The sequence below is a fragment of the Silene latifolia genome, chromosome 11 (genome assembly GCF_048544455.1).
Source record: "Silene latifolia isolate original U9 population chromosome 11, ASM4854445v1, whole genome shotgun sequence".
Classification (NCBI taxonomy): Eukaryota; Viridiplantae; Streptophyta; class Magnoliopsida; order Caryophyllales; family Caryophyllaceae; genus Silene; species Silene latifolia.
The window spans coordinates 108,726,191-108,740,356 of NC_133536.1; the positions used below are offsets into that span (position 1 = coordinate 108,726,191).

The 14,166-nt window shown below is 38.4% G+C and overlaps 1 protein-coding gene across 1 annotated transcript; it reads right to left on the reverse strand.

Annotated features, from left to right (window-relative positions):
• Positions 1 to 12,513: 12,513 nt before the first annotated feature.
• Positions 12,514 to 13,269, reverse strand: LOC141613789 (uncharacterized). Its single transcript, XM_074432534.1, has one exon. The coding sequence runs from the start codon at positions 13,267 to 13,269 to the stop codon at positions 12,514 to 12,516; it is 756 nt and encodes a 251-aa protein (XP_074288635.1).
• Between the last annotated feature and the right edge of the window lie 897 nt (positions 13,270 to 14,166).

The window sequence follows — 14,166 nt, forward strand, 5'->3', positions numbered from 1 at the left end:
TGGCATGAATATAATTTTTGTTTTACTCATGTTCAGGAATGTCTTGATTGTTAAGAAAAGTGATATGTGTCCCATGATTGTTATATTGAAGTATATACACGTTTTGTGTCATCATTAGAGTGAACTTTGGGGACAAAATTCCTTTTTAGAGGGGCAGATAACATCGCGGTAAATATCCTAACAAGTTAACAAAATTTCTTCTATGTCTTACCTTTGTTTTACCTTCGAATCTCTAAGTTGTCACAAAACTTCTGTAATGTGTTACTTTTAAATATTCAACTTCTGTAATGTGTTACTTTTAAATATTCAAAGTCGTCACTTCATAACTTAATTGGTTTACGATATCAACCTTGTTCTTAAAGAGTTTGATGGTTGCATACAATGATAGTATAGTGATTTCATGTTTGCAAAAACTATGTCAAGAAATGATAATAACTTAGTCTTGTACGTGTCATAGACTTACTTGGTGTTCGTTGTAGCGTGAGTACTCGATGATTCCTTTAGTGCCTTGTCTTGTTGTTTTGGGGAGTGTGGGACGAAGTTCGGGGACGAAGTTCCTTTTTTGGGGGAAAGACTGTAATACCTGCCCTATTTAGGGACTCGTTGACTAACCTTTTGACCAAGGGAGAGCCTTAGTAAGGGATACGGGAGAAGTTAGAAGACCAACGTTGCTTGTTGCTCGACCTAGTTAAGGTCACTCGGCCGAGTAGCTTGAATACTCGACCGAGCATGCCGTACTTGGCCGATTATGTCTATACTCGACCGAGTACCATGCCAGTTACCGTGGTATTATAAAACGCGGAATCATAAACTCCATTTCATTTTCTTCGACGGTTCCTTTATCTTTCTAACCCTAATCTCTCTCTCCCAATTATCTCTCGTCACTTTACTCTCTCATGGCCTTGAAACTAACCCAAAAAGGGAGATGGTTTATGCTTGAAGTCATCGAGTCGGGTTGTCACCGTTGCCGGCATCGGTCTGTGTTTCATGGTGAGTTTGTGTTTCATCGTCATCCTTCTGTAGGACTGGAATAGTCTAGGAATAGGATGTGGTTGCTACTTGTAGGATTCATCAGTGAGTCTTGCGTGGCTTGTGTATTGGATGCACATTCATGAAATAGCGAAAAGGTAGGATTTTCCTACTCAGTTGTCTGATTAATTGATTTAAGATGATTACGATTGTATTGGCATGATTAGTATCATTGTTGGCTTATCTTTCTTGATTGTTGGACTTGTGGTGGATAGACTATGTTGGTGAGGTGCGTCCTCAGCTGAGTGGAGTCATTTTCGAGAATGCCTTTACGCCCTTGATTCGCCCCTTGTGGTTCCAGTCACAAAGTGGTATGGATTATCTGTTGGGGCAGGTATCCTAGCAGGACTACACACTTAAGTGTATAGTTGAATGTGAGGAATGATTGGAATTGGGGGATGGTTGTATAGTTGTTGGCGTGGTTGTTTCTTGTATATTGCTTATTTTTATTACTCAGTGAACTGAACCCGTGTTGTGTTTTCAAAACTGTGGTGATCCATTCGGGGATGGTGAGCAGTTGGTTTAGCAGGTTTTACTGGTCACGATGCTTGCGGGACATAGAAGCAAATCGACTTATCACGCTGTCAAACTAGATGCCGCTGTCTAACGTGTCTAATGGTTATATCAGTTGTATATGTTGTAATCTTTCTCACATTGGTTTATGTTGTAACGGATAAATTTAAATAATAAATGTTTTGTATTATTTATTTGATCTACTTACCTTGGGCAACCGAGATGGTAGCACCTTTATATGCTGGGATGGTCCTTGGTAAGGCAACCTTGATATATGGGGGTGTTACAGCTACGTCCTTTAGAATTTCAATATCGTATATATGTTTGAATTTTATTAATGCTATAGTTAGAGTGTGATTAGTAATAGTTGTTAGTAAAATAGTTGCTAGAATAAGAAAAGTAATCCTTAGTCGCAAATTGCAAACCATAGAGAAGCACCCAACCGAGTGCGGGGTAGTACTCAACCGAGTACCAGTCACTCGACCGAGTGGACCAATTTCAAGAAACTTGAAAATTTCTAGAAGTGAGTCACTCGACCGAGTGGACTGTCATTCGACCGAGTGGACTCAACACTCGACCGAGGGCCATTTTCTGAGTTGTGAAATTCGCAAGATTTGTATTTTTAGCTTGTTTCTTGCATTTCTTCATCATTTCGTATAGCAAATATACCAAAATCTCTTTAAATTTTTTTTCTAAAACTCCATTGTGGATGATTGGTGCTTGGACTTAGGTTTTCTACTCCATTTTATCCTCTTAATTTCTTACTAATTAAACAATGTAATGGTTTTCCCATCACTCTTAATTTGTTCTAATTTGATTTCATTTAAATCCAGGCGGTTCCTCCAAATTTTGTCAATTAAGTGCATGCCTTGTTTGATTCATTATATTAATCACCTTTTTATACAATTTATGATGTCAAGTGCAAAATTTTCATGTTGAATTTTGCCTAATTTTTTTTATGAACTCGAAAATATATGTTCTTGAGTCAATAATTTGAGTTTGTATGTGTTGCTTGGTTAATTGTTTAACAAGGACCAAAGTTTGGTTGTTATTGCTAGTTATTGTCGTACATTTGAACTGTGCCTTGAAAATTTTATCCCAAAATTTAAAAGCCTTGATCCCGATGTTTGAGTTTCAATTTATCTTTCGTGTTTAAAAAAAAATTTAGTCAAATTGACTAAAGAGGTCATTATCCTTATTAGTAACGGCATGAATCACTTTGAATCAAAATTTCACCGTAAAATGTTGTCCAAATCTTTTGAAGTTTCATTTTAAAACGAATGATTCTGATCTTTGCACTCGATACTTGACCCAATTGTTTTTTTGGTATTTAGTGCTTGTGGGTGTTGTGGTGTGTTGTAATAAACTAGCAATTTTACCTTACAAATGGTTCAAGATTTAGCCTTTATGTTAGTTATAACAACAAATCCGATTTTTGTACTCCAATTTTTGTCTAGTTCTATCATAAAGATTCAAAGGTTGTTTAATGATGTTAGGCATGGTCTCAAAATTTGAAAATGTTGTTTTAAAGTTTTCTTGAATTAATTGAGTAATAAGATTTCAATCTTGTTAATAATGTTATGCAATGTCTTAAGTTGGGAATTTCGCCTTAAAATCTTGCCCAAATTTTTGGATTTTCATGTGTGAATACTTGGCTTAATTGTCTCATAGTGCCTCAACCTTGTCAATGGTGATATGTATAGAAATTATAGTGGTGATGCTCAAATTTTGATTTTGTGCTAATTACTTGGTTTTATTGTTTTGCCCAACATTTTTTTTATAACATGGTGTATAAGATTAAGTTTTAAATTTTGTATCTAAAACGTAATTTCATTGTTTCGTAGTGTTGCAATGTTTGTTAGTAATATGTGGTCTTACTTACATATGGATCAAGACTTTGTTTACCTTTTGGGTCGTCTAGTTTGGATGAGTAAAGACGTGTAGATAATTGTTGAGTTGTAGTTGGGCAAATGCTAATAATTTGTGATGAGTGGTGTTGTATGTGAGAGTTATGGGTGTGAAACATGTCTTTTATTGGGATTAATGTGAGTTTCTTCATTTGATGTGGATTTGAACCGTGTAAGTAGATATGTATATGATGTCGTGAAAGAGAGAAAGTCATTTGATGAATGAGGGTGGTCTTGGTCTAAATTTTGATTCGATAAATTGGATTCGATAAGTGGTGATGTAGGTATTCTGAATGAGAGAAATTGACTTTGGAGAAAGGAATCTTTTATGTTGAGTAGTGATCCAAATTTATGGGTATGGTTAGGACATTAAAATAAATGAGAAGCTGAGTTGTGATTTTGGTATATGGTTCTTGTTTGGAAATTAAGAGTAGAAGGGAGTGGCTTTATCTTGCGTTAGGTATCATGAATTGAGTAAGATAATTATATGAGGTGATTTGTGGATAATGAGTGATGTGCGATCTAAGTTGAATATCTGTTGAGCGTTTGAAATCATGGATAGCGAATGAAGTTGAGTTGCATATTAAGGAATATTATTGTTAAGCATAACTTGGAAACTTTGGTTGATAGATGATTGAGATACATGATGGTAAAATTAATATTACCAAGTTCGGTTTTCATGGTTATGAGAGTAAGAGTGTGGCGTGTGATGCTTGAGGGTTCAATCATATTGTCGAGGTAGTTGATCCTTCGTGTTATAGAGTGTAGCCACTTAATTGAAAGTAGGTGTGTATAAGTATGAAAACGGCTATGTTAGACTTGATCCTATGAGTGGTAGTATATATGTTATTGTAAACTTGCCTCTCAAACATCAGGAAAAGTGTCCATAGTATACATCGAGATCTTGTGGTAATGTTCATTTGGGTGATGATGTTGTCATTATTCCTTGAGAAGTAATGAGCGAGTAGGGCCGTGTCCGTGAGATAGTGTAAGTGTTGTGACTATCGATGTGACTATAGTACTTGTTGATGACGGTATGGTTATACTGTCGTCGGGTATGGGGAGAAAATAGAACGGTTGCGAAAAGAACTATGAAATGGTATGTTTGTCGGTAGTATGTTACAGATGTTTTATCTTAATTGTGTAATGATGATGGCCATAGGGCCAAGATTTATGCTTAAACTAGGCTATTTAATGGTATGTTTGTCATTATCGGAGTTTATTAGCATTTATAGGATGAAATAGGAAGTTTGGGACCGAGTTGAGAATGAAAACATTCTGCCCTAGGTGAGATTCGACCGAGTGCACCATGCACTGAACCGAGTGGTTGCCTACTCGGCCGAGTGGCCTCCTACACTCGACCGAGTGCACTGCTTTGACCCTTGTTTTGTTGATATTTGACCAAATATTGAGCATGTACCCTTATTTCGCGGTTTGTAATAGTTGAATTGTGTTGGATGGCCATGATTGACCTTACATAGGTGATATGTGTGAATTGTTTACGTTTGATTACATGGTGTAGAATTTTGCAAGTCAATGGAATATGTTGATTCGACGTGAATGGATTAATGACGAAAATAATGTGATAACTTTGCTTGATATATGTTAATCGATGTGATTTTTTTTTGATTGTGTAAAAGTAAGAGGAAATATGCAAATTATATGTTGCATAGTGATCATTTGCATGATTGTGATTGTGGTCTTCCGTTGGAGCGGAAGTGTTGATGATAGATGAGAACGTATATAGAAACACATGTGTGATCATGTGATGAATTTGACGCGGTACATGCGTGGCGTGATGTTCGGAAATGGGAATGCTTATCATGGTCGAGTCACATAATGAGAAAGTTTGCATTATTTGATTGTTTCATGCAGTCTGCGTATTCGTAAATGATGTGCATACTTATGAATGTGTGACAGTTGAACAAAGAACTTTGGGATGAGTGTGAGGTTTATAAAGGAACGTATATGGTAGACGAGCATGTGAGGCGAGAGAGAGTGCATGGGAATCGGTGATGTGACTTGAGGAATAATTGGGAAAAGAGAGCGTGAGGCAAACTTCGGGAACGAAGTTCATTTTAAGGGGAGAAGATTGTAATACCCCATATTTTATAATTATATAAATAATATTATGTTGTATTTTATACGAATTATGTATGAGACGGAATAATAAAATAATAATGATAATAATAAGAATAATAATATACGATAATAAGTAACTCGAGACGGTAGTAATTGTGACGGTCGCTAGAAACTTCCACCCATCTTATATACCCTCCACCCTACCTTATTCACCCCACCCTTATCCATTTGTAATCTCAACACAATCTCCACCCATCTTTTTGGAAAGAAAAGAGAGAAAGTGAAGATTTTGCCCTCTGCCTCGAGATCGTAAGGTAAACCATCTTAAACTAGTTTATTTATTATTTAATTATACCGTTGACCCGCCTTGACCCCGACTCACCTTTGACCCGTCTTTGACCACTCATTGACCGTCGTTAACCGACGAATTAGAGGTTTGATCGAATATAACTTGGTCATATTTGTTGTTGTTGTACCCGACTGTTTGGGCTAAGATATGACCCATTTCGTGGCTTGACCTAGAAGAGGTTTTGGTGGTGGATATTGAGGGTTAAGAGGGGAGCGAGGTAGTGGTCATGGGTGATGGTTAGGGCGACTGTGGTGTTGGAAATAGGTGGAAAAGGAGAGGTGCGCGGGTTGTGTTGGTGGTTGCATATGTTGTTGTTTGTCGTTGTTGTTGTGTCGAGTGGTGATGCTGCACGCTGGTGGTTTCCTACTGGGTTAAATATGGCAAGGGGAGACCACGGTGGTGGTCGGCATTGAGAGTGGGGTCGGCTAGTGGTGGTTGGGTGTAGTGTTGCGAGTTGTGTAGTTCGGGTTGTAAGTTGTTCCAGGTTGCTTGCTGTTGTAGTTATGCTGCTGGCCGTGGTCCACCATGGCTCTTGGTGGTGGCCACGGTTGCAGCGGCAGGTGGTGGCTGCAGGAGCTAAGGAGGTAGTATGCGGTTATGAGCGAGACGAGTTTTGGCGATTGTTTGAATCGGGATTCAGATTTATTTATATTGAATCATATATAATAATTTAATTAGATTATATTAGTAATTATCTGTAATCGTATTTTATTTAGGTGACGGTTTTATGGAACAATTTTATTATTATTCGGATTGCTTACAGAGTATGCTAAAAGGTAGGTTTATCCTACTAAGTTTCAATATTGTGTTTATTTGTTAAACGAGACATTTGTTATCAATTGCATTGAATGAGTCGATAATTGGCATGTTATATGGTATATCTTATTTATTGTGTTGCCTTGTATGTCGGAGGTCATAGAGGTTTGATTGGTAACTTGTTATATGGAGATTGAAGGAGGTTGGGAGACCATCTTCCGCTTGAGTCGCCTCTTGGAGCTTCCCACTTCAAGAGGAATGTGCACATTAATGAATTGAGTCACGGAGGGACTCGTGTGGTTGAGACACGACGACTGGAAGGGGATCCAGTTGGCTTCTTGACTCGATACGTCTGGGTGTGTCCCGGTACCTGTTTATGGTTGTTAGTATGTTTGGGCGTGTCCCGGTACCAGTGTGGTGGTCAGTATGTATGGGTGTGTCCCGGTACCTTGGTGGTCGTTGTTTGATAGCGGCTCATTCATGTTATAGTCATATTGCATACTCACACACTTTGAATTAAGTCACACTTTATTTATTTATTGAAACTGACGTTTTTCGGTCTGTTTAATCGTCACCTATTCCCGGGGTGGCATGTGTCGATCCATATGATATTTCTGATCATATGGGGAGCAGGTTAAGTACAGATTTGCTTGTTGACATGATTGGGATTTGGGCCGCGCTACGGACTTTGGAGTCGAGTACCTAGTCACTAGGGAGATGACAAAGTCATAGACGAGTTGTATTTCATTTATTCATTAGTTTATGTTTGTAATAACTAAACTTGTTATTTATTTAATAAAGTTTCTTAATTAGAATTCCGATTTCACTGCCTCGGGAAACCGAGACGGTAACATTACCTAATTACCCTAGCCGGGTAAGAAGGGGGTGTTACAAAGTGGTATCAGAGCGACGATTTTGGAACCTAAACCAATGAACCAAAATGAATCTAGGAGTATCTAATAAAATGAACCCGACAAGAGCACAATAGGAGTTCGGTTTTGAGTGAGAAGGATCGCTCATTTCAAAACTAGATCCTATTGTTTCGGTTGGTCACTACGTGTGTGGTTATGAGTCGGAAAACGTGAAGTGACATGTTGTGTGATTACATGTGTGTTATGTTAAATTAGCAAGTCCTCGCATGACATAGTTTTTTATGTGTTTATACGAGTTATTAGACTTATTACATGATCTTTATCGGGGCGTAAGTATCTAGTGTTGGAAATTCGTATCATGTTAAGCTATGGACGAGTTTGGCGGCAAAAAAAGGGAAATTTGAGGACCTAGTGAGTGTCTAAAAAATTTATGGATCGTAAGTGATGTTGTGGGGATAGGTGCGTGAATAGAGAAGAATGTGGTTGTGCGGTAATGTGAAAGAGTTGAAGTAGTGGTTATGCTGAGGATTTTGAGGTATATGTTAGGTGGTGTGCGGAGTGATAAGAGGTATGGAACTGTTAGAGAAAGAGAGCCTTAGATTTGGGAATGGTCGTCGGTGATGAGGTTATAGTCGGTGATCGGTGACATGAGATGATGATAACGGGAAGAAATAGCTAAGGATATAGTACTAGGTGGGTTACAAGGACGTAACGTTTATTTTTAGAGTGGTAGGATGCGACAGAGAAACTTTGATGGTTCTTAGTGTGTTAACGGTTTTTTATGTGACTCCTATTTACGCACATTTAGTCCCCTAACTAGCCTATTTCCTATGCTTCTTAGTGTGTATTAGGGCATTTTCTTGTCTTTTGCTTCCTTCTATGCATATTCTATGAGGTTTGGTGTCCTTTTAGGAGAAGAGCACTAACTTTGCTAGACGGAGTGAAACGGAGCTAAATTGATAACATCTAACGACCAAGCATCGAAGAGGAGACTAACACTAAAGGCCTAAGTCAATAAAACAAGGAATTAGGCAATGACAAAGAATCCCCACGACCCATGAAGGACCCCCACAGATTAGGGGGCCGCCAAACAAGAAGAAGAAGAAAAGCAGCTTAGGAAGGGCGTCCCAAAATTGGTCCGGGCGTCCCCAATCTCAGAACGGGCGTCCCTCGTTGTAGGATTTTTGTCTTTGGAGCCAGGTCGTGCGTCCCCTTTCTAGGACTTGCAAGGCATTGGACTTCAATTAAGGGGCCTAATCGTCATTTAAGCCTTTAGTTAACCTAATCCTTTTTTTTGGTGAAATGTGAGATGTACATATATATATATATATATATATATATATATATATATATATATAGGGTTATTTAACATAAATACTCCAAAGTATAGCTGGTCTGCTCATAATACTCCAACCTATATTTTAACTCAAAATAAACCCAACTTTATGTATCCTCTTCCTAAAATAGACTTACCCATTTTTTGACCTGTAATATCAGGTTAAAATTGACGTGGCGCTTACATGGAATCGATGTGGCACTTACATGGCTTTTTACAATATTATTTAAGAAAACAAATTATTGCATATTACAATAATACCCCCACACTACTTACCCAGTTATAATTAATGATTACCTTATATTTTAGCCACCGTCATACCACTACCACCAGTCACTTCTCACACCGTAGTACTTCACCACCACCACCAATACTCAAGCCTTACAACACCTCTTTTCTCCATATAAACATCTTCAACAAACCAATAAATAAGGCCCATTTTCCCAGGAATAAGAACATGTCTTGAATCGTCAATTTTGGCAGCAGCAATAAAATCATCAATACTCTACCCACTAATTTCCCCAATCGTCTAGTTTGTCACAAACAGTACAACTTCAACACCTTGTTTCCATTACTTTCTTTGTCTTCGGAAAGCCGCCATCCGAGGATCTTAAAGACGAGCTGCTTCGCTTTATATCAATTCGCTCAAGTGTCCCAAAGCCCAACTCCCCTCCATTCGATTCGAAATCCTCGCAAACCCTAATTTTATCCATCCCCCGGTTCACCGCCTCATTCTACGACCTCCAAATCTCCATTCACTCCCGTTTCCACCGCAACCACCACCTGGAACTTCTTTGGAACCTACCGTCGCGACGTCGAAGTGATTGAGCACCGACCTCAAAAACGAAACCCAAGCGCTCACTGCCTCGATGGGATTCGGAATGTGGGGTCAAAGTGGTGGTTAGGGTTGGCCGCTTATGGTCGGATTACGAGGAGTAAAGCGCCGGTGGTGGTGGAGGATTGGTTCGGACTGGTGGGTGAAAAGCTAATTTTATGGAGAGGTGGTATACTTGTATTAAGTATTACGATTATGTAAAAAATCGAAGTCTAAAATGACACCGACCTGTTAATCAGGTAGCAGGTCATAGAGTATATTTTAAGAAGACAGTACCTAAAGTTCAGTTTATTGGGAGTTAAAAGGTAGTTTGGTTTATTTTGAGAAGACCACCTATAGTATGGAGTATTAATGTTAAATAATCCTATATATATATATATATATATATATATATATATATATATATATATATATATATATAGAGTAATTACAAGGCAACCAAAAAATTAAGACAACATAAAGACCAAGCAATTTCAGGTTCGAATCCCACACGGAACCAAACCCTTACATTCTAATTCCTAGTTGATAAAGCCAGGTTTCCTCTTGTCTACTCAATTTAGCATTGCACTTGAACTTGATTCTTTTCCCCACCTCATCTTTTATCTTCTGAACCACCATAGAAGGCACCATCAGTGTGAGAATGATCCTGGCCGAGTTCCTTTGAGCCCAAATATGATATACAGATGCATTCAAAACAAGGGCATAGAAAGGTTCCTTCATTTTAACACCAACATTGCCATAACCTCCAGCCATGGCACCAGAAAAAGAGATGTAGAATCCACACCAGTCTTTTATAAGGGACACAATAGCCTTGCTGTAATCACAGTCAAAGAAGAGATGCGACTGTGTTTCAGGTGCATTCTCACATATACAGCAAGCATCAGAATTGCAGCAGCCTAGTCTGTATAGTTTATCACGAGTATTCACCCCATTATGCATGATCATCCAAGTAATGATGGAGTGTTTAGGTACATTCCAGCTGTTCCAAGCTAATTTATACCACCAGAGTTTGATTTGATGTGATCTCAACCAGTTATATCCACCTCTAACAGTGTACCTCTTAGTATCAGGTAGCCAGTGCCCAACATTATAAGCAGCTTTAATCAGTTCTTTAACCTTATAAATGCTCTTCCAGGTCCAAGCAGCATCTGTAGGGGGATTGTAAGTATGCCAGTCATGATGTTTAAGATATACTTGATTAATCCATTTGATCCACAACCTGTCAGCCTTTGAGTAAATCCAATTAACCAGCTTAGAAACATCAGCAACATTCCAAGTTTCAGCTTTCTTGATGCCAAGTCCTCCTTTTGTTTTTGGTAATGTGACAGTATCCCATCCTACCTGAGGCACCCTATGGAATTCAGCACTGTCATCCCACAAATAATTCCTACAGATGGACTCTATTCTTCTGATGACACTCTTAGAGAGAATGAAAATGTTAGACCAGTAGGAATACAGAGTGTTTAAGACAGAGTTGATAACTGTTATTCTACCAGCATAAAATAATTTTTTTTCTCCAAGAATCCTTATCCTGTTAACCATTTTCTCAGCTAGAATATTGCATTCCTTCTTTGTGAGCCTACTAGGCTCGATTGGGACACCCAGATACCTGAAAGGCATCTTTCCCTCAGTAAAACTAGTCACCTGCTTGATATCCTCCTTCAAAGTTGTAGCCATTCCATTAAAGAACACCCCAGACTTAGAATTATTCATATATAAACCTGATGTTTTAGAGAAAGTGGAGAAAGCTCTAAGGAGCAGCATCACAGACTGAGCATTCCCCTTGTAGAACAGAAGGAGGAAATCTGCAAACATCAAATGGGTAAGCTTGAGTTCTTTGCAAAGGGGATGGCATTGGAAAGGCCATTTAGTAGTAGCATATTTGATGGTTCTTGTAAGATAGTCCATACAAAGAGTAAAGATCAAGGGGGAAATAGGGTCCCCTTGTCTTAATCCTCTTTGCCCTTTGAAGTACCCAAAACTACTACCATTCAGGGATAGAGTGAAAGAAGTTGTTCTAATGCAAGTCATGACCTGCTGATAGAAAAATTAAGGAAACTTTAGACCCAGCAGTAGGCTTTCCACAAAATCCCATTCAACTGTGTCATAAGATTTTTGGAGATCAATTTTGAACAAGCATCTAGGAGAAACTGTTGTTCTATTGTACAACTTAACTATGTCTTGACATATCAAAATATTCTCCAGAATGGATCTGCCCCTAATAAAAGCAGCCTGATTCTCATGAACAATATCAGGCAAAACCACAGATAGTCTGTTGCAAAGCAATTTTGAGATAACTTTATATATCATATTGCAACAGGCAATAGGCGTAAAATGTTTGACAGAGGTACGCCTCTCACATTTGGGAATGAGAGTGATATTTGTAGCATTGATCTGATTCAGAAGTTTGCCAGTGGAAAAGAAATCTTTAATTGCAGCACAAATATCCCGACAAACAACATCCCAAACATCTCTGAAGAAACCACTAGTATATCCATCTAGACCTGGGGATTTATCAATAGGAGTTCCAAAAAATATTCCTTTGATTTCCACAATTGTGACTGGTAGCATAAGGGAATTAGCCTCCTCCTGAGTACAACAAGGCCCTTGATTCAGGATAGCAGTTCTGACATTCTCAGTAGGTTTTCTACTGCCTAATAGATCTTTATAATAATCAAGAAATGCCATCTGAATGTTATCACTATCAGTGCATAATTTCCTATGTTGATCTTCAATTTGTAAAACCTATTTCTCATTTGTCTCTTCTTAATAGCACCATGGAAATATTCAGTGTTTTGATCCCCATCCTCCAACCATTGAAGTTTAGGTTTTTGCTAAAGGAAACTATCTCTTGCCTTGGTTAAAGTTTTCAACTCAGCAATAGCAGTCAATTCTTGGTTAATGAGACCAGCATTTGATATATCCATGACAATATCTTGCTGAAGCTGAGCTAAATTCTTTGTTGCTATAGTTGTTTTGTTTTCTATATCAGAATAGCACTCTGAATTTAAATTCTTGAGCCCATGTTTCAGACCTTTCAACCTCTTCACTACACTGAACATCTTGTAGCCATCATACTGCTTACACCATTCTCCCTTCACTCTATCAATGAATCCAGGTGCCTGCCCCCACATATTGAAATATTTAAAACTGGCATTTTTGAAATTACCAATCTTAACATTACTAATAATGTAATGACAATGATCAAAAAGACCTTCAGGATAGAAGTGAGCCACCATATCAGGAAAGATATCTAGCCAAGCTTGATTAACCAGAAACCTATCCAATCTACTGTAAATCCTAGTGGTTGGGTCTTGTTTATTATTCCAGGTATACAGAGCACCAGTGGAAGGAATATCAGTCATGCTAAAGATCCCCATACATCCTATAAAGTCATCCATATCAGCCTGCTTGGTAGTACCTCCCACCCTTTCATCAGGACACAGAACAGTATTGAAGTCCCCAACAAGAGCCCATGGCCCAGGACAGTTGAGATTGATAAGTTCCAACTTACGCCAAAGATTAACTATGTCACTACCCTCATTGAAGGCATATATCATAGATCTTGGTGTGAATAAATTGTGCATCATACTTCAGAATTTGCACATCAAATAAACCTGGCTGTCATAAAATCCACACTTTACCTCCTTTGTGATACCTACAGTTTGTAGTAACACGCCAACCATCCAGCATATTATTAGCAATATTAAACACATTATTATTATTTATTTTAGTTTCTAGCAAGCCAAACAGGCCAGCTCCTTTATTGTGAATAAACCATTTTTCTTCTTTCTGTTTATGTACACTATTGAGGCCCCTAATATTCCAAAAACCTAAATTATTCATTGGATTTTGGAGAGAGGGTGCCTATACCAATCCCACATTTTGGGGTTACTGATTCATCTAGAGCCTAGAAGTATGTCTTGCCTGTTGTACTCTGCAAACCACCACTGCTAGGTTCCCCTTGTGTCTCAGTGGCTTGCTTTACGACTCTGGTATCACAACTACTGCAACACTACTTGTATCCTGCATAGGGATATCAACAATTGTCTCAACAACTGGTTCAGTCACAGGTACAGTCACAGATTTAGTAGCAGTTGGCTCAACAGGTTTCCACACTTTCTTAGTTACAGGTTTATTCTTGGCTGCCATATCAGTTTTCCTACATTTATCACTTACATGACCAATACCCTTGCATTTCAGGCATACATCTGGTCTCCATTTATATTCAATTTTAATTAAAATAATTTTACCTGATTCATCAAGAAATTTCACTTGCTTAGGGCTTTTCTGACCAACAATCAGTTCAATCATTACTCTGGCAAACCCAAGTCTTGTCTTCTCACTGGTTACTTGATCAGATTTAATAAATTTACCAACCAGTCCAGCTATGGTAGGCAAGCATTTACCCCAGAAGCTCAAAGGGAGATCATGTAACCTAATCCATGCTGGGACAACTTTGACCTCCTCCTTTGTAAGTTCAATGT

What these genes read in the sequence shown, in the direction of transcription:
- LOC141613789 (XM_074432534.1), bottom strand. Translation starts at nt 13,269, where the DNA reads ATGATGCACAATTTATTCACACCAAGATCTATGATATATGCCTTCAAT.